This window comes from Astatotilapia calliptera, chromosome 2, assembly GCF_900246225.1.
Source record: "Astatotilapia calliptera chromosome 2, fAstCal1.2, whole genome shotgun sequence".
Taxonomy (NCBI): Eukaryota; Metazoa; Chordata; class Actinopteri; order Cichliformes; family Cichlidae; genus Astatotilapia; species Astatotilapia calliptera.
This window is the reverse complement of record NC_039303.1, coordinates 23,866,970-23,894,630: the sequence shown is the minus strand read 5'-3', so window position 1 is coordinate 23,894,630 and position 27,661 is coordinate 23,866,970. Positions and strand designations below refer to the sequence as shown.

General features: G+C 41.8%; 1 protein-coding gene across 3 annotated transcripts; it reads left to right on the top strand.

Annotated features, from left to right (window-relative positions):
- Positions 1–822: 822 nt before the first annotated feature.
- afap1l1a (actin filament associated protein 1-like 1a) lies at positions 823–27,647 on the top strand. Of its 3 annotated transcripts, none has more exons than XM_026188965.1 (19): positions 823–1,095; positions 16,767–16,892; positions 17,022–17,105; positions 17,201–17,280; positions 17,694–17,823; positions 17,982–18,077; positions 18,183–18,397; positions 18,500–18,679; positions 18,819–18,902; positions 19,489–19,564; positions 19,798–19,914; positions 19,996–20,207; positions 20,697–20,842; positions 20,975–21,047; positions 21,532–21,646; positions 23,109–23,276; positions 24,957–25,132; positions 25,218–25,343; positions 26,562–27,647. In XM_026188965.1, exons 1-19 carry the CDS (start codon positions 1,074–1,076, stop codon positions 26,586–26,588), a joined length of 2,253 nt encoding a protein of 750 aa, XP_026044750.1. In that variant the 5' UTR covers positions 823–1,073; the 3' UTR covers positions 26,589–27,647. The 3 variants fall into 3 exon arrangements, with proteins under 3 accessions (XP_026044750.1, XP_026044741.1, XP_026044731.1); XM_026188956.1 differs by lacking the exon at positions 823–1,095 and adding an exon at positions 13,040–13,232 and having other exon boundaries at positions 17,697–17,823; XM_026188946.1 differs by lacking the exon at positions 823–1,095 and adding an exon at positions 13,040–13,232.
- Positions 27,648–27,661: the final 14 nt, after the last annotated feature.

Here is a 27,661-nt window from a genome sequence, read left to right as displayed (position 1 = left end):
TTATTAATTTCACGAATCTAGTACTCGTCATGTGTCTGAAATGATTCCTTTTTTCTCATAGCAAATCCTAGCATTCTGCTAATGCATGCTGATTGGTCAGCTATGGATTTAGGAGATTAAATGTTTTCCTTAATGGCACATTTTTTCCAAAAAGATCAATACAACAGATATCACTGTCATAGTGTGTTCAGAAAAAAATAAAATAAAAATAAAACAGTTTTCTAGAGGTTAGGATCAGTGGTCCTGTGAGACTGCTATCTGGAGGCCTGTGTTAGAAATTGTCTGCACTTTGCTTATCTGAATTGTGAAATCATGGCAACGTCAAAGAGTGACTCATGGTATGCCTACCTGTGCGATTGTGCCTTGCTCTCGCAGTTGTCTGTTTTGTCAAAACCCTTTATGAAAAACTCTACCTTTACTTTACTGCTATTTTTATTTGCTAACTATCAGGCAAGTCCCCTCTATGAAACAAGAAACTTGGAGTTAGACTTCTCTCCCATTTAAAAAGGTTTTATTCCCATTATATAGCTGCCTGGAAGCCGCGCGGAAATCCTTGTACCTATCTGGCTGTCCTTTCTTAAAAAAAATCTACTGCTTTTGACAGTAAAACCTCTACTTGCGCAAGTAGAATAGCCAGCTGAAACTCTGCTCCCAGGCAAGTACAGACAGGGTCACATCATCATCTCTGCAACAGGTTCTTGTCTAAGATAAGCAAATAAGACATAATAGGCGCTTTAAGGGAGCAGCTAGGTGGGCTTGGCTTTGGACAGGGCCAGGCGAGTTCCTTCTCTTTGTTTAGCAGACTGCAGACGAAGAAGTGCTAACTTTACCCTTCAAGCACACTTGTAACCTTGTCAAACACGAGTCATTTGTGGCTCCGAGCTGTGCTGCTGCGACGGGAGCTTGGTGGCTTTAGGACCCAGCAGATCAGCGGGTGCCTGCTGCTGCTCTGTGTTGTATCCACTGTGGATCTATCAGCGGCGGCAGCAAGCAGCTCTCCACACGTCTTCACATGCTCGCTCACTCACTCATGGACCTGCAGTAGACTTTCACAGGGACAGCATCACAGCGCAATGGACACAAGCGGCCCCAAGTGTAAGTGTAAGCTGCTTTCTAATTCGTCAGCTAATTAAGACAAGCATGTGTTTGTTTATGGGAACTAATCATTTCTGGGAGACTGTCAAAGAGTGACACACACACCCTTCCTCTCACACTTTTATCTGCGGAAATTCTTGTTGGGTTTTCTACTTCACTGAACCCAAATATTTACTGCCTCATTTACCTTCAACAAACACTCACAAACATGTCATTTTAGACAAAGTAAATGTAAATGAAGCAAATTGAGTAAATGTGAACTCATGTGGAGCATCTACAAAGATACAATTGTAGTCCACTTAAAAGGAAAAGAAAAGAAATAAAGCTGCTTTGGTCTCCCCCCAGCTGCTTGGACAACCAGGAAACCAAGTGCAGACCCAAGACCCACAGTTTGATTGTTGTTCTAGAAAGTGAATCTCACTCATCCTGAGTCAAGTCAAATATCTGGATGTGGAGATGAGATCTTTACAGATTGGGTGATCCTGCTAGTAATTGTCTGGTATTGGACGCCAATGGCACAGAATTCTTTTGCACAGATCTCCAGGGATATGCAGTGTTTTTGTGTGTGTGTTGAATAGCCAGAAATACAAAATGTGTTTCCATGCCATGTGTTTTCTCTGGGCGGGGTGCACTCGCACCCCCTGCACAGAAACATGTTTTCCCACTGTAACAAAAAGCATATACACTTGCCTCCGTCTGGGCTTTAGCTAAACATCAGAAGTGATGGCATTAATCAGGAAAGGTTTGACCAAGTGTAGCATTTCAACTAAGAACATATGGTCAAACCTGCAGTGATTTAAGCTGGTGTTGCTGTTTGCTTTTAGAGCTGTGAACTCTCAAATGGTTTTCATCGACTTGTTGCCCGCAGCCAGGCAGGTAAACATGTGATAGTGATTATAACGTTCAGCTTAATGGACATTTTTACTCAGCTGACTGGAAAGGAAAGAAAAGGGGGCAAACCTGCATGCCTACAAGAAAAACAACAATTCTTTTGGTCACTCCTGCCCTCCCGTCCTCAGTTTACCTCCTTTTCCATTCTTTGTGACTCTGTCAGCATATGAGGATTATGTTGATGTTAGCAGTGTTTTTGGTGTGGAGGCAAAGCATCTTAGGAAGGAAGTTTTTAGGGCTTGTCCAGATTTGCAGACGAGCAGAAAATCTCATCTGTCATTGCTATCTTTCTCAACAGAGAAACTCGTACAAACACACAAGAATGCATCTTGACAGACTGGGCTTTTTGTTTGTGTAAACACCACGAGAATAAACACTCCCCTGTCCCCTGCTTGCCTGCAGCTATTTATTTGATCTGTCAGATATGTTATAATGGGCTAATGAGCATTCATAAAGTTTGTAGCATGTCAGAAATGATAAAGATATTAGTAAAGAAGGTCCACTTCAAAACATCCTGCAAAGTGATGAACACTCTCCAGGAGGCTGACATTGATAATGTAGAGGAGTTCACAAGAGCTGAATCTTTTGTATTTGTGAGGAGCAAACTAGAAGTCAGCTTCAAGAACTGAAAGGTCAAATTAGCTCTGGGACTGCAATCTTTGGACAGACGACACTAAGATCAAAATTATAGAGAAAGGTTCAGGACCTGAAGTATATCTTTCAAAGCCCAGTAAATGCAGTGATGCATGGGTGTGTGTCTTCCAGTGGCATTGGATCACTAATGTTTACAGATGACGTGATAGGAGATAGAAGCAGCCAGATAAATTCTAATGCTTATAAAGATTTATACACATCTTCTGCTTAGATTCAGACAAATGCTACAGAGTTGATGTGAAAGAGCTTCATGGGACACACGGGGAATGAGGAAGAAAACATACTGCAAAAGGCAAAACAGGGGTTTTTGTGTCACGCAGGAGTCAATCGCCACATCTTTAACTGATCAAGTTGCACTAAAAGCTAAAAAAGAAAAACCCAAGGCAGCAAAAATGTGCGGAACTGCTTTTGCAGTTAGAATTCATATGTTCAGATATCAAACTTGTAAAAGTTGACAAGTGGCAGGTAGGAACTTGAATGGTGTGAGCCAGCGACTGTCTGAGCCAGCTGCAGCAGCAGCAGTGTAACAAAGGTTTTGTTTCCACAGTCGACCTCAGTGAACAGTGTGAGAAGCAGAGCATTCAGGTGGGTGTGAGAAGGGTGAGGTCGTCCCTGCAGAGATGCATCGCAGCAACGGGGTTTGCCTGTGATTTAGCCCATCAGATATGATGAATTGAGGCTATTGTCAATTCAATGCATGTGGAAGAACTTGTAGAGAAAAACAATAGACTATGGAGTAGAAAATGATGCAGAGAGAAATGCACAAGTTCACCACATGCAAATCCCTACTCCGTATATTCATTTCTGCTAATGTGACAGCGTGCTCCACATTCCACTGAGTACTATATGAAAAAGACAGCCAGTGTGTTGCAGGGCATCCATGCGCCCGTGCTTGTGTGCCTGTTGGAATGTCATTCCAACCCCCACCATCCTCTTAATATATTATTCACAAAGGAAACGGCTCAGAGTAAGAAAATGTTTTTCTTTTCATAGAACTGAGTTCTGAGCACTGTTAGGAGACAACAGAGGTTTTAATTGGTAGCGGTCGTATTAAATCACAATTTCAGTGGTTTCAGGTTAGCAGTGCAAAAGAGCACAATTAAAATGCTGCCCGCTTTCATCATCTATGCAGCGGTCAGGGGACTTCACTGTGTGCACATTTATGCAACACTTCCTGATTATCTGCTGGGTGATCTGCATTTTTATGTAACAAACAAAGAGTCCTTATACATTTAGCTTTTGTCCAGTATTTTACAACTTGGCTTTTTACCATTAGTTTTAGCAGCCAAAATGAGCAAAATCATAGCTTCCTATGATGTTGTCCTCCTTGCTCAGCTTTCCAGTTGAGTTCGATGAGGTCAAGGAGGATTAACAACAATAAAACCATCCTGTGGTTCAGTTTAAATGTTGTTCGTTTAGTCTGTTTCGCATCCTGTTGTAAATGAAATAGCCAGACGTAACAAAGGACAGTTACAATGAATTCTACAGGCCATAAAATAGCATTCACCTTCATTTACAGTTCAAAAAACTCAAAGAAAGCTGCCTGTTCTCTGGTGCAAAGCTGTTTCCAGTAGAACTCTAGATCTTTTCTATGATGTGATGTACACAGTATAGTATTATTGTAACTAACTTGAACCACATGAATGTCAATGAGACCCAGAACATATAGAAAAGGGAATCTCCCTTCCATATAACCTTTGTTCAAAAGAGTCTTTGTTTTGTTTCCCTTTTGAGACTTTAGTAGGAGTTTTTAATTATGAAGAAGCTTTGCAGACATGGGTCGATCACACATGTAGCATACATTAAGGCATTTAGTATGATATACGTGTATGTATGATATATGTGCTTCATCATTCATGAGCTCTAAATTATGGATGATTGTAGACCAGCACTATAAGAAGTGGAATTCCCCCCTCTTTAACCCTATGAGAACAGGAGATCACCATGATTCATATGGCTGTATATGTGTGCGGGTTATGTGAGTGTATGTGCACATGTGGGCGTGCACATGTAGGCAGTGGTCATTCTCCACACATTGCTGTTTATATAGGGTTTCCATGGAGACCTGCATCACACCACTGTAGCAGGGGACTATAGAGTGTACGTGACACTGAGGAAAAAAAGGTGTTTTCTTATGCTGCTGACAGTGAAAAGGGACTCTGCCTGAGGTGTGCTGGCACACAGACACAAGCAGTACTTATAAAAGATTACGATTTATTGGGAAAACTTGGCATAATAGGACTTGTCTAACCTGTTATCAGTTAGGACGTCTATATGTGACTTTCGAACAGATGTGAATTAGGGTGATTTATGAAACAGGTACAGAAATTTAATTTAATTTTTTTCCATTTTGCTTTAGGGGGTAAAGAGACATGTTACCGACAACACATGGTGTGGAATTCACAAGAGTTTTGGTGTATGATGTGTGATGACGTATACCACAAAACATTGTAACATAATGTTTGATATTATCTACATTAAAAAAGTAGATTTCATGCTTGGCTCTTTTGAAGAAGTTCGGTCTGTAAAATGATATTTTTAAAGTCTTTGTGTCAGTTTATTGTGGTTCTTTGCTCCAGTCACTGTCAGTGAAGGAATTATTGTTATTGTGTATAAATGCAAAAATGACTGTAAAAGTAAAATATTGAAACACTGCAAAACAGCTTCTCACCTGTAGGTTTTTCCCTGTTGCTGTGCTTTGGCATTCTTTTCATTGGACCATGAAAAAAGCAGGACAAATTCTGGTATTTCATATAAGAAGGTCTTAGTGGCTGGAGCCGATCCCAGGTCACACTAGGGGAGTCACAAGCTACCCTCCCACCTATGGTCAGTATAGAACAGCCATTTAACTATGAGCGTCTTTGGAATGTGGGAAGAACCTGAAAACAAAACCCAAGCAGATAGACTATGAAAAAAGACTCCAGCCTGCCAATAGCTTATTATATTGTAATGATATTTAATACTTTGCAGACTTTCCACCTCCTTTGTTTTCTGCCTCTGTGGTTTCATGCTTCTTTGAAGACTGAACACATATTGCACTTAGTGAAAAAAGAACAAAAAAGAAGTGAAACTACATGAGGCACGACATGCTAATCCATTACCTAAAACACTGCATGGAAGTGTGTTGAAAGGTAACTTAGTAATGATTTAGTAAATGTTATTTTAACTTTTTAGACATAACTGTTGTTTATAATCAAGACTCATTTTATTGTTTACACTGCAAAATCCATGCCCAAAGTCATCCTCATTATGCATTTAAATGCTCTTAACTATACAATACAAAGGCAGTTATCAAGGCCTTCTTATGGCTAACATGACAGATTCAGACAACAGAAATCTCAGCTTTCTGGTGAAAACTGAATACAGCGTTTTAGTTCAGATCTTATTAACACAGAAAATCCCAAGTGGAGACAAAGCAGCCTCTCTCCTCCTTCTGTGCATGTGTGACTGGGATTCTGAGCGTGTGCGTGCACGCACGCGCACGTAAATGGTGTGTGTGAGTGTCTGCCGGCATCTGTTCTGTCTATATTACCCTTGTCTGTGCAACATCAGTGCTTCCACTTGCAAAATAGCATCTTTCTAAGTGTGTGAATACTTTTCTGTGAGGGAGACATAGCATTGTGGTGATCTCATAGGACTGAGGGCAGATACGGGATCTGAATAATACTGACTGCACTGTAGGGGCTTTGTCTAGCAGCAGGCTGAGTCAAGCCCTCTGTGCCATCCTGGACCTGAATAAATCAGAGCAAAAAATGAAAAATGAGAGCAAGGGGAAGGAAGTCTAGCAGGCAGACATCCCTTTGACCTTAGTCCATATTGAGAAATGCCCAGATGCATATGTTTACACCTGGTGAGTATTACTGTTGATCAGACTCTTTCTACCCATCTGTCCATTTTTGTCTCCTCCCTTTTTTTTATTGCATTTTATTTTTCAGGGACACTGGGAAGATCGGCCCTGCCTCACAATGCACTGATAAAATACAGGGAAATCCCCTGGGCACTTTGCCATTCTGTTACTGTGGTAATGCATAAACAGGCATCATCAGCTGTTGAGATGCTTCTTCATCACACACAAGAGATTTGCCACAGTAGACTGAGGGGTAAAGGATTGTAGGAGTCAAAAGTGGAACTCTGCTACACCAGAAGAAATCTTATTTCAGGGCGTCAGTAGTACAACTTCAGTGTTGCCTCTTTCAACAGTGTAATTATTTCAGTAACATAAACCTTTCTCCCATACCTGTCAGATACAATTATTCTTAGGGCCTGATAGCATGAGATTCTTGCTACAGAGATGCAAAAGCTGCTGAACAAACATCACCAATGTCAGGTAGGAAGAAAGAGCAGAGTTGCTTTACTAACCTGACCTCTAACTTAGGACCTTGACTGTCTCTTTGAGATAGCAGCTCTAGCTATCACCGTCTGAACATCAAAAGCTTCTGTGCTTAATGGCTGACCTTCAAAGAGCCAGTTAATGCTTAAGCAGGTGAGCGGGAGTGCACAAGCCCATACTTCTCCCACACTCTGACCATAAGTGCCCCGGCCACCATAGATACCTAATGAGTTTGAGTATTTTCTCTGTCTGGGGTGAGCTCGTTAGAGTGGTGTAATTAGTAGGAGCAAGAATGCAGGATGGAGCCAGAAATCTCTTAGAGACAGACTGCACGACACAAACAAACCGAATGTAAGTGATGTGTAGAAATATTTGCTTTGATTCGGGGAGAGGCTCAGGGAGATTTAAACAAAGATGTTAGATTGGAAAGTAATTGTGCCGTGAAACGCATGCTCTGCTGAATGCAACGCTGTTTATCGCTCTGTCAGTTTCGGGTCAGTGTGCTGGCCAGTTATTGCAAAGAAAAATAAAAATCTCAGACAGAATAATACTCTACTCGCGTAGAAACTCAGCATATCTATGTCCTTAGAGAGTCCCCATCACTGTTATATTTATTGTCTTTGCTCATACACTTGTATCATGGAGTGTGGGATCGTTGCTGTATTTTATAATAACCTGAAGCAGCTTCCCGAGTCCAGTAAAAACAGTGGGGGTGGAGCATGTTTTTCTCTCTCTCCTTAGCCATATACCTTTGCAGTTCCTCCAAAACAAATAAACTTTTCCACATGTTCTTCTCACCTGCTGCTCAGCTCCAGTTTTGTAATCTACATTTAGTATATATGTTCATTATCACTGCTTTGTCAGACATTACTACCTACACAATGAATGCATTAACAAAAAGGCCATGAGAACATAATTATCTCTCAGGGGTTCAGCCTGTAGCTGCTAAATGAGTTTTTGCAGTAATCACATATTCAAGGCTCTGTTTTATTGTTTCTTTGAAATGCAGCTGCAGATGCATTCTCTATTCTATCTGGTGAATGATCTAGATAGTGAAATGAGAATGGGGTCACCAGAGACGCTGCAGTCAAAGTGGGAATGGGTCAGCTGACAGGAAGAGGAAACAGAAGGCTGGAGGTGATAGGTGATGTCATCGGCAGAGAGAGGGAGTTCATCTCTATTGGGGGCCATATGAGAGAACTCCATAGAGATGCTCAGCCCATTATACTAATGATGATGAGGAAAAATGCTTTGTTTTGCTACTTTTTTAAATCTCCCTTTCAGGGTCTTCAGTAGGTAGTTTAGTAGTCCTGGCATAACCTTTAAATACCCACACTTTCTACTCTATATGCCAGACATGCTTCCAATGAATGGGCTCTTATTCCCTAAGCCCTCAAAAACATGTAATGACATCTCTGTTTTCAGGCCCGGCAATATTGACCAATAATAAGATTTACTTAAACATTCATTAATTTTAAACTAATATATTTCTTTGGAGTGTATGTTGATAAAAACTATAAGCACAGCAATATAAAATATTGTCATTTTTTGTGTTTAAATGTTAAGTAAATATATCCAGCAAATCATTAGTATTCAGTTGATGAAGTGTCTGAAAGTCCAGTATTTATTTTCCCTGTGGCTTTTTGCCATCCATCAACTCCTCCAGCCTTAAAGTTTAAATGCTAACCAAAAAATAACCAGGACACCTAGGGAAAGCATAAGATAATGTGCCAAGAGACGAGCTGATGAAAATCAGGTGGGGCAGAGACGTATGTGAGGCTGGTGTAGGACATGAATGAGGACAGCGAGATAGTGGTGAGGTGTGCGGTCGGAGTGACAGATGTGTTCAAGGAGGAGGTGGGATTGCCTCAAGAGTCAGCTATGACTTCCTCTTGTTTGTAGAGGTGATGGACAGATTGAGAGATGAGGTTAGACAGGAGTCTGCACACGACACTGTGACTGTGTAGAAGATAGCCTGGAGAGGTGGAAGCATGCTTTGGAGAGAAGAGGAATAAAAGTCAGCAGAAGCAAGACAGAATACATGTTTGTCAATGAGAGCAAAACAGGTGTAGCTGTGAAGGAGCAACGGAGCAGAGTTAGTGAAGGTGGAGGAGTTTAAATATCAGGGATCAACCGTGCAGACAAATGGACAGTGCACGAGCGAGGTGAAGAAGAGTGGAGATAAGTGTCAGGAGTGATGTGAAGGATAACAGCGAGAGTGAAATGGACAGGGTCACCAGGATTGATTGCACTGACAAAATGACAGTAGGTGGAGCTGGAGAAGGAAGAATTGATTTTCATTGGGAGTCACCAGGATTTGACAAGAAGTTAATACACAAGTGGAACAGCTCAGGTTAAGCAGTTTGGAGACAAAGTTAGAGCAGCAAGGCCGAGAAGGTTTGAGCATGTGCAGAAGAGGGATAGTGGATATATTGGACAGAGGATGCTGAAGAAGGAGCTGCCCAGGCAAGATGAAAAGTGGAAGACAAGAGAAAAAAACCCATGAAGGTAATCAAAGGGGACATTCAGAGGCTTGGTGTGAGAAAAGTGGATGCCAAGGATTAGGTTAGGATAGAAACCAATGATCTGCTGTAGCAGGAAGAAGCCAAAAGAAGAACCAAAGCTCCTCAATGATATGCTGTTTGCTCATTTAAAACCAACACAACAGACTAAATTATGCTAAAATGCTCCACAAAACTTAAGGACACTGCACAGTTGGACGATTACTATGTTCTCCCATAATATAACATTGAATGTTGTTTGTGCAAGAGGCCCCAAGAAGATGTGTGAAAAAGTGCTTGTAAACTGTGCACAGGTGTGCCTGTGTGGTAAACCACACTAAATCATTTTGTTGCCTAAACTTAGCCAACCAGAGCGAGAAAATAAAAGTAACACTGTGGTAGCTCCTAGCAGCTACTGCTAAAGAGCATGAATGGGACACCCTCATTGGGGACAGTCGTTTCACCGAGTTTCATGTCTCCATCTCGTGCACTATAGCACCATCGCTTAGTTGAAGCTAGAGTAACCTTTATAACACCACCTAATGAGGTACTGTTATATTCCTTGTAGCAAGTTAACTTCAAAGCTCATGACATCAGATATGGGTCACGTTCAGTCTGGAAATAGCATACAACATTATGGCATGTTTAGCAGATTGTACGCAACAATGCTCAACAGGCCTAAAGCTATGCTCTCTCTTGTTTGATGGATATATCTGTTTCACAATCAGCAGTGATATGGACATGAATCCTATTGTATTAAAACTGTACCGTAGGTTGAACACCTGGAAATGCACCAGCTTTTCCAATCAAACATAAATGAATAAGTACATTTCCATATCTGAATAAAGCCTTGGTGTATGAACTTTGTACTTCTTCTTGAGGTTCTCAAGTTCCATAATGTCCCCACTCAGGGCATTAAGCAACAACTCATTTTTCCTGCCAGTGCTTTTAACATGGTCAGCTCAAGTTGCCATGGTGACTGTGCCAGCTTGGCCCCCTCATCGCTGCCTGCAGCTATATTTCCCAGTCTATTTGTGACTGCAAGCAAGCCATTTCATACACAGTCCTTCTGTGTGATGTCAAATATAGCAACTTTATATACCGTGAAAGTAAAATGAACGTACAGCAACAGCATTTTTTTGAATATCTCTTCCTCCATCACAAATGACGCAGTAAAAAGTAGCAGAAAGACTGGCAGCAGCCATCAAGATGATTTGCGCTATGAACCGGATCTGTCCCTGTGTACCTGTGGTGTTCTCCAGAGATATCACTTTGCGAATGCCCAGACACGTTTCTACTGGCGAGAGGAAAGAAGAGCTGTCACTCTTGGGAAATGCCAGGAATTCGAAGGGTAGGGTGGGAGGGAATTTCATCATGATAGGGCACAGCCTGGTGAGAGAAGGCATTGTTGGCACACCTCCTAATTCAATTAAAAACTGGGCGAACATCTGGCTGTCTGGTTTACCTCATTCTTTGTTACACGGAGTGGTGTGATAAATCCTGTGGTGAACGGTGATCTCCTTTCTCATCTGTGCTTCTTAACATTATGAATCAGCTCTTTTTTTTTCAAACATGCCTGACTCAGCTTTGATGACTGAGTTGGATGGAGGTATTTAGGTAACACTCACACGGCATGATGATAACACTCAAACGCCACTGTCTCTGTACTGAAAACCCTATCCTTTGACTCACTTAACATGAGATAAGATTATGCTTTTGCACACAAAAAATATGCTTTTCGTCTCCTTCAAAAACTTGCTGGGTCGTATTGTTCGGCCGAGGAAGAAAGACACCTACACAGTGCAGTGTGCTTTCATGTCAGATCGGGTTGAGAAATGGTTGTGTATCCAGCATCTCCAAAGACAATAAGGAAAGGGGCTCTTCCAAGAATAATCCATCAGTTTTCAGTAGATACAGATCTCTTGTGGAGTCACAGATGGTACCGTCTTTTTTTTTCTCGAACTGCTTTATCTGGCATGACTTACATCTTTATGGTTCTCCTTTGTTTTGCACTGTGGACTTGACCAGTAGTTTTCATTGTAATAAACACTAGGTTTTGTTTTATCATTAACTGTGACTATTTCTGCCCCGAAGGCTTTAGCTTTTCAAAAACCTGAGATCCATCGCACCCAGCTGTAATATGGTTCAAGGTGGTGTGAATTTTACAACTTGGTGTGCTTTCACATCCCTCCTCTAACATCCACAGTTCTGTATGTGGTCAGATATTTACTATTGAGGTCAAAGTTCAGATTTAGTCACTATCAGAACTCGTTTTTTTTAAGGCCATATCAGGCAGTATGTGAGACTATTTTGGGAAAAGCTGGGAAGCACCATTTACGAGTGAGGAAGGGTCTGGCTTTTTTATCAATAGATTTTAGAAGGAGCTCATTAGTGCGGCGCTTTTCTTCACAAATACAATTCTGTGCAAAAGCATCGAGCCACTACTCATTTCTTTATATTTAACTTCCAAGGAGTCCAGTCCTTTTACCGGACCATTTTTAGAGGAGTAGTTTTTGTTTGTAACGCCACTTAACACTGACCTATGACTCATTTAAGCATAAAAAGACACCCAACTCAAGTGATGAACCAGGGTTGTGTTTACTTACAACAAGCAAATTAGCAATTTGTTACTAGCAGCTAATTACAAACAGATGTAATTTGTTCCCATTCCTTTGGTTTAGCTGAAAACCTCTTGTATGTCAGCATGGTGTGCAGTGTGTCCTTAAAAAATCTGAGGAAACTACACAGGTGTAGGACATAAAAGAAATGACAAGCCTCAAAACTATCTGCAACAGATTAACAGTATCTGATTAGCATTTTTGAGACATGCATCTGGCCCTTCAGAATGAGCTCCCCAAATAGAATCACAATGGGGTGATGAGGGGTCACACTAGGATTCCAAACAACAGGTGATCTTATTACTTGCACGCTTATGCTGTAACCCCAGTCTTGTGACATCATAATGATACTTGTCCAGTCTTGTGCAAGAGGCTTCTTATAGTAAAAGCCTACGCTTAGAAGAAGCTAGTGTGTCATATTGTGGTTGTGGTTGTGTATTGAACTGTGTATGCTTCAGGGCTGTTTGTGCCACGTTACTGCCAGTGTGATTGAAGGCAGCATGTTGCATCGTGTTTGGCTGCCTGATTCTGCCTCAAGGCAGCAAATCCTCCACGTGTGACACTGAAAAGGTCTCAACTTGCCCTAATGACTACTCCACAGAATTTCCTAAATCCTGCAACTTTTACTTGACATGTTAAAATACCCCTATAAACTGGGGATTTCCACAGGCAGCTAAACTGGAACCTGTTTAGTTTGTAGCCACTAGTTAAAAGTTAATAATGTAAAGAGAGAGGGAAAGAATGCAAAAGAATAAAGAATGTGAGTTAGCTATTAGTGTGTGTGTTTACACAGCAAGCCTTTCCCAGGTGCTATACGATCCCTAGGATTACAGTGGAAGAAGGGGGATCAAACACATGCGCACACACGCAGAGCACCACCCCTGCCCCCCCCCCCCCCCTCAAAAAAAAGGAACGAGAGGAGGGTAGACGGAGAGGGAGGTGCAGAGAGATAACAGATCAGATGGAGGAAGGGAGAGGTAAAGGGAGTGTGAATTCAGCAGATGGTAGCTCACCTCCGCTACAGACTTCACAGGACAGAGCACAAAGGGTGTCTTTGAGTCTGGAGTATCTCCTGCAGTATCTCTTTTGTGTATGAATGAGCCAATTAGAGAATGGTGGGACTGTCATCCACTGCCCGTGAAGGTAAGTGTTTTGAAAAGAAAACAACAAGAAAACAGATATTTTATAAATGTTGGTATATTAAAGCATCTGATGCTACAGGATTTGGGCATGCCGAGGGAAAGAGAGGTGTGTTAGCTGCGGGGATGTAAAGACACTAAAGGTGTCGTGCCTTCAATCCAAACACAGTAGGAATCAGATGATGTTTACTTCATGCCTTGAGGGCCATGCCAGCTCACTGAGACACAGAGAAAGGCAGAAATGTTGAATTGTTGAGAAAGCTGTGTTTGCCAGGGTCGTTAGTGAAACATTGTAATTTCTGAAGCCTCTGAAGACTCGTTGTGGGCTGCAAATTCTTGTTGGATAAGTTGGAATGTCTGCTTACAGTGATGTTGTGAAACAAAGCTGCTGCTGACTGAATCCTGTCACTTTCGACATACTGTTATGTTAAGTTTGTTTGTGTGTGTGTGTGTGTGTGTGTGTGTGTGTGTGTGTGTGTGTGTGTGTGTGTGTGTGTGTGTGTGTGTGTGGGTGGGTGGGTTGCATGGCAAGAAAAGAAGTCAGCTCAGCATGAGGGAGGTCTTTGGTACTTGGAGGGAGCGGGGGTTGAGAAAAATGGTGCAATCGTGTGAGGTCAGATTATTCTTTAATTTAGACGTTGTTGGGCATGTTAGCACAGGTGCTAGACTCACTGAAATTATTCACCCATCATTCAACCGTACAGAGTTGGCACAGAAAGTCTACAAATGTAAGCTCCTTTTAAAGGCCTGAGTCTGCAGTGTTAAACAAACTACCCTCTCCACTTAACAAAGGTCTACACACACACACACACACACACACACACACACACACACACACACACACACACACACACACACACACACACACACACACACAATGCAGAGTCTTGCACTATGAACAAGGCGAGGAATGTGTCTGGTGTTTAACAGCAATTGTTAAGCAAGTGTGAGGAAACCAAGTGTGTTCTAAACTTTGACTGACTTTGCAGACCTGCACAATCTTTTTTCTCTGGTGTCTTAAGTCTTCTACTTTATGATGTCTTTTTTTTTTAAAAGCTGAAAGTACACAAAGCTTAGAATAAAGTTATCCTTTGACCTTCTATGGAGACACATACATTGCTTTCACTACACTGAACCACATTTTCATCTATCACTGTAACATTACGGGAGCTTTTGCCTAATTAGTTAGAAGACATCGGTTACGTATCGCATTCAAACACACGCACGAGCAGTTGCAGCATAAAAGCAAAAGATGACTCGCCGCTTAAGACGTGTGACGACACTCGTGCATGGTGTGTTGTTAATTATAAAGGAACGATGGACGACTTGAGGGTGGTCTTACGTGCCCCTAGTGCCAAAAATGAGGAAGTAATTCCTTCTCGCTCGCCCTTGCACTGTAAACGTGAAATTGGGTAATCTGATTTTTAAGGAGTAAAATTGTGAAACCGTTTTTAAGGAGTGAGGCGACCTACTTCACGCCAAATCCTTTGAAAGCGTCGCCTCAATTTCTCTATTATATTATATGTAATATACTTGATTTAGTGCTGACTGGTGTAAATTTCAACTTCTCTCTGCAGAGAATGAGTCATGCTGTGGATACGGTTTTGTCTTACACTTAGGTTAGGGGAAGCCCAGTGCTACGCTAGAGCCAGAATCTAAACAGCTGGAACCTCTGGCAGAGTAACAGCGTTCACCAGGTCCACACATCCCACTCTCATGAGTTTCCTGTCCTTCCACTTCCTCATTTCCCTGCATGAATTAGATGTTAATGAGGACACATTCCAGCTCACAGCATGGATTAAATCCTCATGCCCGTTCCTCAGAGTGGGAGCGGGCTGTTATTACAATGGAAGGAAACCAGGCTGGTACAGGAGTCAAAGTGGTTAAACAGACACAGGCAAACATACACCTACTGTAGCTGTTGTTGCTTTTGACCGTAGCCTTGGCTGGGCATTGTTAAAACCCATAGGAAGACCCACCTAAGAAAAGTATGTCTGTCTTTAAGGAGTGGGAGCACCCTGAAATGTAGGACATACATCACTGACAAACAATAGATATTTTCTCCAGCTAATTTATTTTCTGCTTGTCAGAGGTGATTACATGCAAGTTCACTGCGTTGGGGTCATACGTTGAGACAGCCAACATTCTGCCTCAACTTATTAATGTGCTTTTTAGGCCTGTGTACAAAATCCTGCACACGATGGTGGTTCGAGTGCATTTTCTAGATAAGCAGACAAAAGTTAAGATTTGACACACCTCGCTAAATGCACAACACATGAGCCTGCCTGTGCGTTTTGGGCTTGTGTGCACGAGTGTATGTGTCTGTTTCTGCCTGTGTTTGTGTGTGTGCTTAGCGCAACAGGTCTTGCTGCCATATGAGCGCACTCTGTACAAAGAGTTTTCTGGCTCAGCGGCTGTCCCGCGGCTGACCCTAGTAAGACGCACGGTTCGCTAGGTCCAAGGGGCCTGGACTGTGAAAATTGGGTAGGAGGGAGGGGAGAGAGTAAGAGATGGAGGGGAATGGGAAGTAGGGGGAGGCAGACAAGAATGCCAGCAGTGACTCAGCCATTTGTTAGGTTTTGTTTTGTTTTTACATACATAAGCATACATACATAAACTGGGTGCTAGAATACAGACGGTGGTTACAAACGAGCTAATGGAAACACCTCGGGAAGCTGGAAGAAACAAAAAGCGCTGCTTGGTGGCACTGGCTTGCAGCAGGTTGCAAATCTTTTCTCGGGCTTGCAGCAGCTGGGGGGAGTGAGCTAGTTTATTTGGGTTTTGCTCTGAGAAACAGGGAGTGGACCTGTCCTACATCTCAGATCAACATATGATGTATGCGATATATCTGTTCCTACAATCTTGGGTCCAGAGGACCCAGAGAGCCCTGTGAAAGCCTGTTTAAGGCAGCTTGTGTTTTTCTAAGTTCTGCGTTTCAGTTTCGCAACTGCTGGATAAAGATCGGGTCCTTGTGAATGAAGTTCTAGCTTTCTCATTTGGCTTGTTCTGAGCTCTCTAAAGTGCTCCTTAAGTTATTCCTGTTAGAGTCCGATGCTCCATATTGAACCATTGCCTGTATCTGTTTGTTCTTTTAGAGGGCCAGGGGGACAAAAATCTAGTTTTTCTGTCACTTAAATGTTGATTCAAATTTGAGTTTGTGAATCCGCAGAATTTTAGAGCTTTTTTCAGGAAGTTCCTTTGCTGTTATCCAAATTCACATATTTACAGGGTTAATGAGCAATTAGCAGACATGTTTCCTGTGACTGAAGCCTCTTGGCATTGTTTAGTCTGGATAGACAGAGGGAGATAGAAAGGAGACTCAGTGATGAGATGGCTGATGGATATTGACAAACTGTGAAGCAGAGTGACACAAATTGAAAGAAGGACGAGGGGAAAGCAAAGCAGAAAGAGCCTGTTGGACATACACCAGGGATTTGTTTAGACTTGCTAGTCTGACCTTTGCCCTCTCTAATTATACACAAATGCTTGCACATATACTCACACACCCCTTTGACCATTTGCCCTCCTCTCTGCGCAGCAATGGAGGTGTTGGTGAGTGAGCTGGGCGTGCTGCTGAAGATGCTGGACCAGGAGAACCTCAGCTCCACCACCCAGGAGAAGAAGACCTCAGTGCGGAACCTCCTGCAGCAGATAGAGCCATCAGGTAACAGAGAGGAAGGAAATTCATTTTTACACTAAGTTCTGAATGATTGCACACATAAGGTTTGTTTTTTTTTAATGCTGTTTTTTTTTAACTTACTGCTGCCTGTGTTTTCTTCTTCCTCCCCTCTAGTGTCAGGAACAGACTACATCTACATGAACTCATCAGTGTACAGAAATGGCACGAGCTTTGTAGAGTCTCTCTTTGAGACATTTGGTGAGCTCCACCATAGTGAGATCAAATGAAAGCCACTTATGCAAATTCCCTGCCCTTAACATAACGAGAATAAATGAATGTCTCTTTTTTTTAAGATTGTGAGCTTGGAGACCTAAAGGATGTTTCTGATGATGTGAAAGAAAACAAGAATGCACAAACTGAAACTTCGAAAAAGGCAAGTGAAAAATATGAGAAAATATGAGAACTCATATTTTGGAAATTAACTAAATATTGGCTTAAAGTCCTGAAGGTGAAAGGATTCCGTGTGTGGGCTGTAAGCTGTTTAATATCAGTCTTTTCAGCACTCGCTGCCCCAGTTGCACTTTGCAAATTGCAAATCCAAAAGAGGCGATGAAAACCAGAGACTGTGTTCCATATTGTGGGGTTTTCCCTTTGCTCGACATGCTCATTGCTCTGTAAACTGCTGGACGAGTGAAGACTTGGGGATCCGCCCAGAGCCCATGCGTCTAATTTATGGAATTTTTTACAGGGTTATTCTGTGCGTCTCTTTGATTATGTAGCTCTTTTGGCCTTTTTGGCTATAGAGGAAATTTGAGAGCTTTGTTTATATTTATGTGTCTCCCTTAGCAGAGCTGTGTCGCCCCACACTCAGCTGACTCGCCACCCCCGCTGCCCACAACCCCTCCTCCAGAGGAGTACTACGAAGAAGCAGTGCCCCTGGGCCCTGGCAAGATGCCTGAGTATATAATAACAAGAGGTCAGCATGTTCCCACCTCAGTTGAACTCAGTGACCTTAGTGTTCTAGAATTTTCCATGCACAGGATATAATTGATATGAACACAATCATATAGCAGGATGTACCACAGATAATTAGCGCAACAAAAGCTAAATTGCATTTTTTCCTTCCCTTTCCAGTAAGGTCCAGCCCTCCTAACTCTATAGAAGATGGCTATGAAGATACAGAAAACCAATACCCCACTACCTGCTCAAACCTACGTCGCAAAAACTCCTGTGAGAACACCCACACGTTTCCAGGATCGCCGGATAAATCCTGCGTTTTTCCAACAAATAAAGCTGACATTTTCCCTCTCTCTGTCTTTCTCATTGCTTCAACAGACAATGATTCTGATGCTCTGAGCAGTTCTTACGAGTCCTACGAGGAAGACGAGGAAGAGAGGAGCCCGAGCGTCCGGCTTACTCATCAGTGGCCCTCCGATGAGAGCTCCATGCCTCCTGCCAGGGACTGTCGCATTTGTGCCTTCCTGCTGCGTAAAAAACGCTTTGGGCAGTGGGCCAAGCAGCTCACTGTCATACGGGACAACAGGCTACAAGTGAGATGCTGCACTTTCTCATCTTCCTTAAAGGATGTTCTTTACTTATGTATCTTTCCTTTTTTCCCCCCTCACACGTACCACATTTTGTTCTTTGTGCAGTGTTATAAGAGTTCCAAAGACATGTCCCCCTACGTGGACCTGCTGCTGCCCCAATGCACTGTAGTCTACGTCCCCAAAGACACCAAGAGGAAGCATCATGAGCTTCGCTTTACCTTACCCAATGGGGACGCGCTGGTGCTGGCGGTACAGAGCAAAGAGCAGGCCCACACGTGGCTTACGGTAATTTTAGCATGCTGCAATTTTATGCAGGAGTCATGTATTTTCCTCTGGTATAGCTGCCAATCATCAATGGTCTATCGAGGGGGGGGGGGGGGGTTTAGCATCCAGTCCAGAGTGATAAGTGCAAACTTTCCCGCAGGTTGTCAGAGAGGTGAGCAGTCAGAGCGCAGCACCCGAGGAATCGGCATCTCCTGTCATTCTCAGAAAATGTGAACTTGATAAGGTAAGCGTGAGAGAGAGGATGTTTATGTGAGTGTATCCTTGTGGGGGTTTTTTTTGTTATATCCCCGAAGTCCGTAATTCTTCCTTACAGCAGCTGAGGCGAGGAATGCTCAGCAGCAAGCAGCAATTGTGCTGTCAGCATCAATTTTCCTAAACAATTGTTTGGCTCAACACAGATACCTGTGTTTGGCTCGCAGAACAAAGAGGAGATAAGCAGGGTAATTAGGAGTTAAGACTTCGTTGACGGAGGTGGTGGTGAGCCAATGTCGGAAGAGGCACATCCTCTTTAGGAGTTTATTAGATCACAATCTGCAACAGGCTCTCATACAAAAACAAATACTAAAACAAGGGGAGCCCATATAGAGCTGGAAGGAGACTATTTGTTTAATTATGCCATGTGTTTGTATTTAGGAAACAGCATGACAGAAAGACGTCTAAGAAGGTGGATATGTATGAGAAGAAATGCCTTTAAAGTATAGTTATTTAGCTCTTTATTAGTCAAAGGCAAGTGTAGACCAGCTTAGCTTAGAATGAAACCTTGGGCCCTGATAAAATCTAACCTTGTGTTGGCGTGTTTGCTTCTGCAGAGGTTGTCTGCGGAGAGGAACACATCAGATTCAGACAGTGTGGGCGTGTCAGCTGGAGAGAACTGCAGAGAGAATGGTAAGGCAGAGATGCACGCAGTCTTAAAGCATTGCAGCTGTTCCAATTAGAGGTTGCTGGGATGTAATTTGTGTGACTCTTCCATATTGCTGCATTTATGCCATATGAGATGGGAAGGATTCTGTTGAAACATGTTGATAAAATAAAACAGATTGGGAATACAGTTCCCAAACGACACAGATAAATCCAAACAAAAGCATCTGATTTTGAACTCTTTTTAATTTTTTTTTTAGGTAAGGTGAAACGGGGTCCTTTTGCTGCGGGGCGTAAGATCACACGCATCATCAGCTTCTCAAAGAAGAAGTCAACTCGGACAAGTGACCCACGGACATACAGCGATCCTCGGCAAGGTCAGAGCCCGCTTCAATGTCGTGCTTCAGGAGTCCAAGTTTGCGGAATGCGTAACTCTTCCTTTTCTCCTCACTATGCAGGCCATTTGTCAGTGCTGGTGAACCAGGTGTGGCGGGAGCAGTGGTGCTGCGTGTGCAGAGGTGCCCTGCACTTCTACAACGACAAAGGAGATCCTCGGATGTCTCTCCCTTCCCTTCCTCTCCACGGCTGTGAGGTGGTTCCGGGACTCGGACCCAAGCACCCCTTTGCCTTCCGTGTCTTACGGGACAGCACAGAAGTGGCTGCCCTGGAGGTGTGCTTCTTGTTTGATTATTTCAAAGCTGCACGATATTACCAGAATGGTCGAATCTGTGAGAATTGAAAAGAGTCATCTTTCATAAGAACATAAGCAGGGAGATATTTTTAACCAGCTCAACAGTCTCCATCTGCCCAACAGAGGTGGTAGGCTTATTGTCGGGTTAATGTTTTGATTCAATCTCATCACTCTCGTCAGCTCGACTCGGTCAGCACTGGGCAGCTGTTTCAGTGAAAAGAGCTCAGATAAACAGACTGTGAAGCAATTATCAGCTAATGAGCCAGATGTTTCTCTCATCCACTCGAATACCTGCAAAGCAAAAACAATCACGATCTGTACAAAAGCTTCAGAAATAATCCGAATGCATACTAACGTGCATAGCACACGACCATTCACATCCCATACATCACCACAGTCTTTAAGTAGATTGAATATTAAACTTGATTATTTATTTATTTATCCAATGCCTTTCTTTTAAATTGTCAGGCAAGCAGCTCAGAGGAGCTTGGACGGTGGCTCGGTCTCCTCCTGGCAGAAATGGGCTCTGCGACAGACCCAGAATCACTGCATTACGACTATGTAGATGTGGAAACCATTGCTAACATCCGTGATGCTGCGCGGCATTCCTTCCTGTGAGTGAGATGAAGCGGAAGGGGGTCAGGATCCATGGACAAGTTCAAAGCTAGGCCATCAACCAAAGCAGCAATGTTTTTGCTTACATCATTTTTATGTAAATTTACTTTGTCTGTTGTCTCTCAAACTAGGTGGGCTACCTCCTCCAGCAGCACCTCCACAGATTCTAGAACATACGATGAGGTACCTAACGAGGATCTGCAGGTAAGCAGGACACTCACGCTCAGAAATCACGCGTTAACTTTGATGTGACCAGATCAGAAGATGTATGGGCATGCAGCTGTTTGGGTTTTCGCTGTCTGACATCCCATCAGTCACCCAAATAAATAGACAGTGCTCTGCTGCACTCCTATCAATGATGCCTTTTTTTTTTTACCACAGAAAGATCAGGGTGTCCGCATTAGGGAAAAAAAAGATAAAGTGCTCTGACTGGTGACAGGAAGGCAAGAGGTCGTAGCAGTTTCACAGCCTGTAAACTCCTTTCTTAACCCCATTAACATGCACTTTAAACACATGCCTCTCACCACCTACAACCAAAAACACACACACGCACACCACAGCAGTCTCAAATCACTAAATCCCGAGACACGTTCACTGCATATCCTGATAAACAAATTTAACTTTTCTTGATCTGCCCTCACTCTTCCCACATCTGTCACTCCCCCCGCCCTCTCTCTGCTCCACCCAGTCAGGAGAGAACCGCAGGCAGCAGTCTGGGAATACAGGGAAACGGCGCTCAAGTTTCTCAAGCAGCGACTCTGACAGAACCAAACCATTAGTCTCCCTGAAGCGAATAGGCTCACGTAAGTGTGCTCAGTTTGTTTTCCAGTGTGACTTGCAGTTCATCAAGTGGTGCTGAGTCTAACCTTGTGAAATAAATTCTAGGATTTTCCAAAGAGCAACAAAAAATCCTCTATTTTATTTACATACTTAGCTTTTAATTCAATGCTTCCTAAATAAAAAGGAAGACATCTTTAAACGCCCCTCTTCGGAGTGTGACTAAACTGTCTCCTGACTTGTTACATTTGTGGTAAACTGATTGTTTTAAACAATTTTTAAGGCAATTCTCTTTTTTTATTGTTCTGTCAGTATGAAACTTAAAATATTGCTTTACAACTTTGAAACATTGCCATTTATTGTTTAATGTGCAGCCTTATGAGCAGTGCTGGTGTCTTTTTTCAACTACTTTGAAAGGAGCTGACTTCACATTTATTAACTTACAGGCTGAGTTTATTAATATACTTTGTTGTTATATTAAGTATTTTTTCTATTTTATACTGATCCTTGATTTACATCTGTGTGATTAAAAAAAACCCCATAAAAACAGCTCAAAATACTGTGGTGGGGGGGAGAAATAATTCTTCTTAATACATCAATATTTCACTAAGTCATAGATTCCAGTGCTCTTGAGCTCATATAGCTTACACTCCTTCGAGTTGTGGGCTTAAGCACTGGCAGTCATAAAATTTGAGCAGTCATCTGGCTCAGTATTTCTTCTTTTCTTCTCTTCACTCAATCATCTTCTCACTTTCCGCCCATATTCCATTCCCTCTGCTCTGGCCTCTCCCATTTGCTCCCTTTTGTCATTCGCTCTCTGCTGCACAAGTGAAGGAGATGAGCGTCTGAGTTACAGAAAAGTGATATCAGTGCGGATTTCTAGCGAGGGTTCCTCTTCTTGCCGCGTCTCCGCTGTGGTCTTCGCTGTCACCTTCTGGCACATCAAAGAAGCCGCGCTTTCCATGGGCTGAGAGCTGCAGGATGTAACCTGAGATTTATTGGACACTCGCATTAGATCTGCTGCCTCACCCTCTGACCTCTTACCCCGCAGGAGTGTGTGTGTTTATCTTTAATTCCTGCAACCATATCACCGGGTTTCCTTGAATTTACAACGCTGTATTATGGCCATTATAGGTTAGGGTTTGCTTTGGGGTGAGTGGAGCATGGTAAGATAGTAAGTTTAATGTCTGATGCTTAAAGAAAGAAAGAAAAATCAAACATCCTCTGAAACATAAATGGGACATGAACACAAAAATATTATGTTCTCTAATATTAAAGCCACACAATTTCTAGAAAAATGAACGCTGTCTCTCTCTGGCCTGTTGTAAAAAACGACCATGCTCTACATCCATGTGACACTTACAGGCAGCTTCATATTGCCCCCACGGAGAGCATAGCATTAATTATGCAGACAGGCTGCCGTGAGAGGGTTTTGTCTTATTCCCATAACCCCTGTACATCTGACCTTTAACCTTTGCTCTCATCCAGATACCAGCCAGTACGGGAGGTATGGGAAAACGCGAGCAGAAGAAGATGCCAAACGCTACCTGAGAGAAAAAGAGGAGCTGGAGAAAGAGCGAGATGGCATACGTAATGCACTAGTAACCCTCCGACAGCAGAAGAGAGAGCTGAAAGAAGAGCTGAAGACAGCTGCAGGTAAGAAGATATAAAGTCAGGCATGAATGGTTGCTCTTTATTGTTGAAGCAGTCCCAAAATGAAAAACACAACTAAAACATGCATGTACCCTCTCGATGATTAACTAATGTATGAAGACATAGTTACAAGGCACAAAAAAAAAAAAACATGGGAGGATTTTAGTCTTATTTTTGCAGGATTCATTGGTGTGTTTGTGCAAATTTGCCAGACGTCCTTTACATCATAACGCATCACGGCTCTTTATATGACCCCGCATTGTGACCTCCTTTATTATAAGGCCATGAAAGAGCAGAAGTTTCCCATGCAGCATTTGTATTAAAATTATTACATGAAACAACATGCTTATGAAAAAAATGTCTGCTATCTCTAATTACCTAATTTCCTCTAGTACTGTGTGGCGTGCTTCCAGCAGAGGCAGAGGAAACAATCATAACTGTGCCACAGAAACACAACTATATGAAACCTATTACATTTTAGATCATCAACACATTTTAATGAAGCAAAATGTTTTCTTTAAAAACATCTAAGTAGTATTTTTAGGTTTCATAATTAGATTCGATTTTTTTATACAGTGCTTAAAAAATTTATAACAGCATCCTGCATTGTGAGGTTTATGCTGCAGTTGTTGAAATATTTTTTTAATGTTAATAACTTGTTTCAGGCTAGTTGAGCAGTATGTGTAAGTCTTTTACTTGAAATTGTACTTTTAATGCTAAAATATAATTATTGTTGTTATCCAGTAATATTCGACTATACTGTTTTACAAAATAAAGTAAAAACAAAAAGTGATAGCACATTATTATTAAAAATAAGTTTATACTAAAAATGTGTTTTAAAATCAAATCAAATCACTTTTATTGTCACATCACATGTGCAGGTACATTGGTACAGCACATGTGAGTGAAATTCTTGTGTGCATGCTTCACAAGCAACAGAGTTGTGCAAAATACAATAATGTAAACAAGCAAAATACAAGAATGGCTACATCTGAAACTAATAAATATATGTACAATATATAATAGTATATGCATTTCTGGATGTGTATACTAAATATTTTTCTACGTGTGTGTGTGTGTGTGTGTGTGTGTGTGTGTGTGTGTGTGTGTGTGTGTGTGTGTGTACACATATTTTACAAATTAAACAATAAATAAAATATATAAAAATATACAGAGTTGAGACATGTGCAAAACAGTGGCATTACTGTACAGTATGGAGTGCATAATGTTAAAGTTCCAGTAGTGAAGCTGAGGTGTCTATGACGTGTTTTTTAGTGGTTGAATGTTATTCTTGGTTAATTTCCAAATACAGAAGTCCGGTGGCTTTAAAAATGTGAATTCAGTTTGCTATTTGCGTCTTAAATAATGATACAACTTTTTCTCCTTTTTTTAGTCTTAAACAAGTTTTGGGCAAATTTCTAGAATATTTTTGTTTTCTTGCTTTTTTTTAACAGGTGGTCTAATAAATTTCATCGCTAGATAAATTTAAAAAAACCCAAAATAAACAAAAAAAATTTCTCTTGAGATTGAGATTGATTTATTGTAAAATCAATAAATTTAGAACTTGAGTAAGTGCTTTATTTTGAAAACTGGAATTTTAAGACTTATTTATAATGCAAAGGATATGAACGTACAAATGCGTATCTTATTGTTTTGATCTATTTCTGTGAATCTGTGTGGCAGATAAGAGGAAGTCCTTCCTGAACAAGCGTGTGGCTCAGTTGGAGGAGGCCTGTCGAGCTAAAGAGGCAGAGAGGGTGGACCTGGAACTTCAACTGACTCAGGTCAAAGAAAACCTAAATAAGAGCCTGGCAGGAGGAACCCTGGGGGCATCAGCGGAGGCTAAACCTCCTGTTCAGGTACCGCTTATGCTTAATGTAGAAAGACAGGCCCTCTGCATACAAAGATTTTTAAATACTTCTATCCTTTTTCTATATTGTCCAGGCTTCTAGCAAGAAGATCCAGAATATCTACAGTGATTCTTTACCAGTAAATTGTGCCGCAGAGCTGCGTAGGAGGCCACCGTCTGTTTACGCTTCTTGTACTGGAACTGTCATGCAGAAAGCAAAGGTAATAGTGATGAAATTCATCTGTTCTGCTGCACGCAGTTCAGTTGCTCAGCTTGTCGTGTATTGTCATGTTTTCTTTTCAGTCTCCTCAGGGAGTTAATAGAGTCACCGCGGCATGTACCATCATCTAATGGGTTTTTCACAGTTCGCACATAAATAGATAGTCATCATATGATAGTGCACTCAATGTAGATATTAGTGGCTCTATGTGTTAATGAAATGTGAGGCGGTCTACGAGGAAGCAGCAATAAAAAAAAGTGTATTGCAAAATTGAAGCATTACAAATACACCATATTGTTCCATTGACTTTCATGGCCACAGGTGTATTAAGTCAAGCACCTATTTATGCTTCTAAAAACATTTGTGAAAGAATGGGTCGCTCTCAGGAGCTCAGGACCTATGAAAAAAGCCCAGTCGTGAAATTTCCTCACTACTAAATATTCCACAGTCCGCTGTTAGTGGTTTTATAACAAAGTGGAAGTGATTAGAAATAACAGCAACTCAGCCATGAAGTGGTAGGCCATGTAAGATCACAGAGTGGGGTCAGAGGCACGTAGTGCACAGAGCTTGTCAGCTTCCTGCTACAGACCTCTGATGTGGCCTTCAGATTAGCTCAAGAATAGTGTGGAGAGAGTGTCATGGAAAGGGCTCCATCCAAGCCTTACATCACCAAGCTCGATTCAAAGTGTCAGGCGCAGTGGTGTGAAGCATTCTGCCACTGGACTGTAGACTGCTTCCTGTTACAACATAACTGTGCACCAGTGCACAAAGTAAGGACCATAAAGACAGAGTCCTGACCTCAACCCAACACAACACCTTTGGGATGAATTGGGCGGAGACTCAATCCAACATCAGTGTCTGCCGCTGGAAGAATGGGCAAAAATTCCCATAAACACATTTCTAAACCTTTTGGAAAGTCTTCCTAGAAACGTTGAAGCTGTTATAGCATCAGTGGGTGGGCCAATGTCATATTAATGGCTTCAGAATGAGAAGTCACTCAAGTTCATATGTGTGTGAAGGCAGACGAGTGAATACAATTTAGTGCACCATGACCTTGTTTTTCATTTCATTTTTCCCCCAAAAAGCTTTAGGTTTTCATTCTGTTAGATTACTGTAAACAACTATTTAATGATATAAGTACACTTTTGTGTTTCCTGTGAAATTAATTGAAATCCGTTTTCACATCATTAAAAAAAAAAATCTGATTTTCTTTCTCTAGGAATGGGAGTCAAAGAAAGGAACCTAGGATGACGAGGGAAATAATGCATATCTGGAAGAGACTTTGGACCCTTTGTCTAAAATTTGCCATTTATAAATGAAAGTCAAGACTTGTTTCCTTTTTGGATTGCTGAGAAACTGCATAAACAGTAATGAAAGAAATCAGCCACTAGGTGGTGGTACAGCTTACTGAATATTTCCAACGACTGTTTACGGTCTGTAGCCAAGTCTTTTCACTTTCTGGAAAGGTCAAGAAGGGTAAGTTCAGCAGAGAAAGGCAACATAAAAGTATGGAAAGCACTACAAATGAATAAAATGTAGTGTGGAAAAGAGCCAGAAATGTTTAAATGGTGTCGTGAGGGGAAAAAAGAAGGCCAAAGCAATGTGACGTATCGGAAGCTTTGAGAATGAAAGACAGTTTAAGCCATGATGTGCCTTTTAGGTGACATAATCTTTTTTGTTTTGCCTGTACATAATGAGCGCCAACTACTGTTCTATATGTGTTTGTACTTAAAATACTGTACAGCGCTTCATTCCTCATCACAAAGTGTGCAAAAGTTTTAGGCACAGTTTTCCAAGGTAATTGGCAGGTATGTTCCTCTGGGGGTTCAGGCTCTCTGAGTTGCATCAAGTAATCCCATAGTGACTCTCTAATCTTCAGATAATACCATCTACTGCAGCAGTCTCTCTATTTCTTGATGTTTCTTTAATGACTCCACAGTGGCTCATATCCCTAATGTTGCTACTCCTTTTAAGTGCCTAAAACTTTTTGTGCATTTTTCTGCCTGAAGTCAGTATTCGGGTACGTGCCATAGAGGATTCTGGGTAAAAAACAAAGTAAATCCATGCTTGTCCTGATCACCCTCTTTGGCACACATTTAAATACAGCTGAATACTTACATTACAGATCATTGAGTTACTAACAAAGTGGTGCTATCAGTGATAGAAATCTGTCTTTTCCTTTTAATGAAATCATCAAATGTCATTTTAACACCTTCCTTACCAAACCTGTGGTCGCCTGTTGCACTTTACTGTTCTCGTACCCGGATGAGGGAATAATAAATGTGTCTCTTATTTTCCCAAACAATTCCTGTTTAATTA

What these genes read in the sequence shown, in the direction of transcription:
- afap1l1a (XM_026188946.1), top strand. Translation starts at nt 13,202, where the DNA reads ATGGTGGGACTGTCATCCACTGCCCGTGAAG. An exon ending in AAACTGAAACTTCGAAAAAG is followed by an intron (nt 17,281 to 17,693) that starts GCAAGTGAAAAA and finishes TGTCTCCCTTAG; the next exon opens with CAGAGCTGTGTCGCCCCACA. An exon ending in CAGAAGTGGCTGCCCTGGAG is followed by an intron (nt 20,208 to 20,696) that starts GTGTGCTTCTTG and finishes TTAAATTGTCAG; the next exon opens with GCAAGCAGCTCAGAGGAGCT.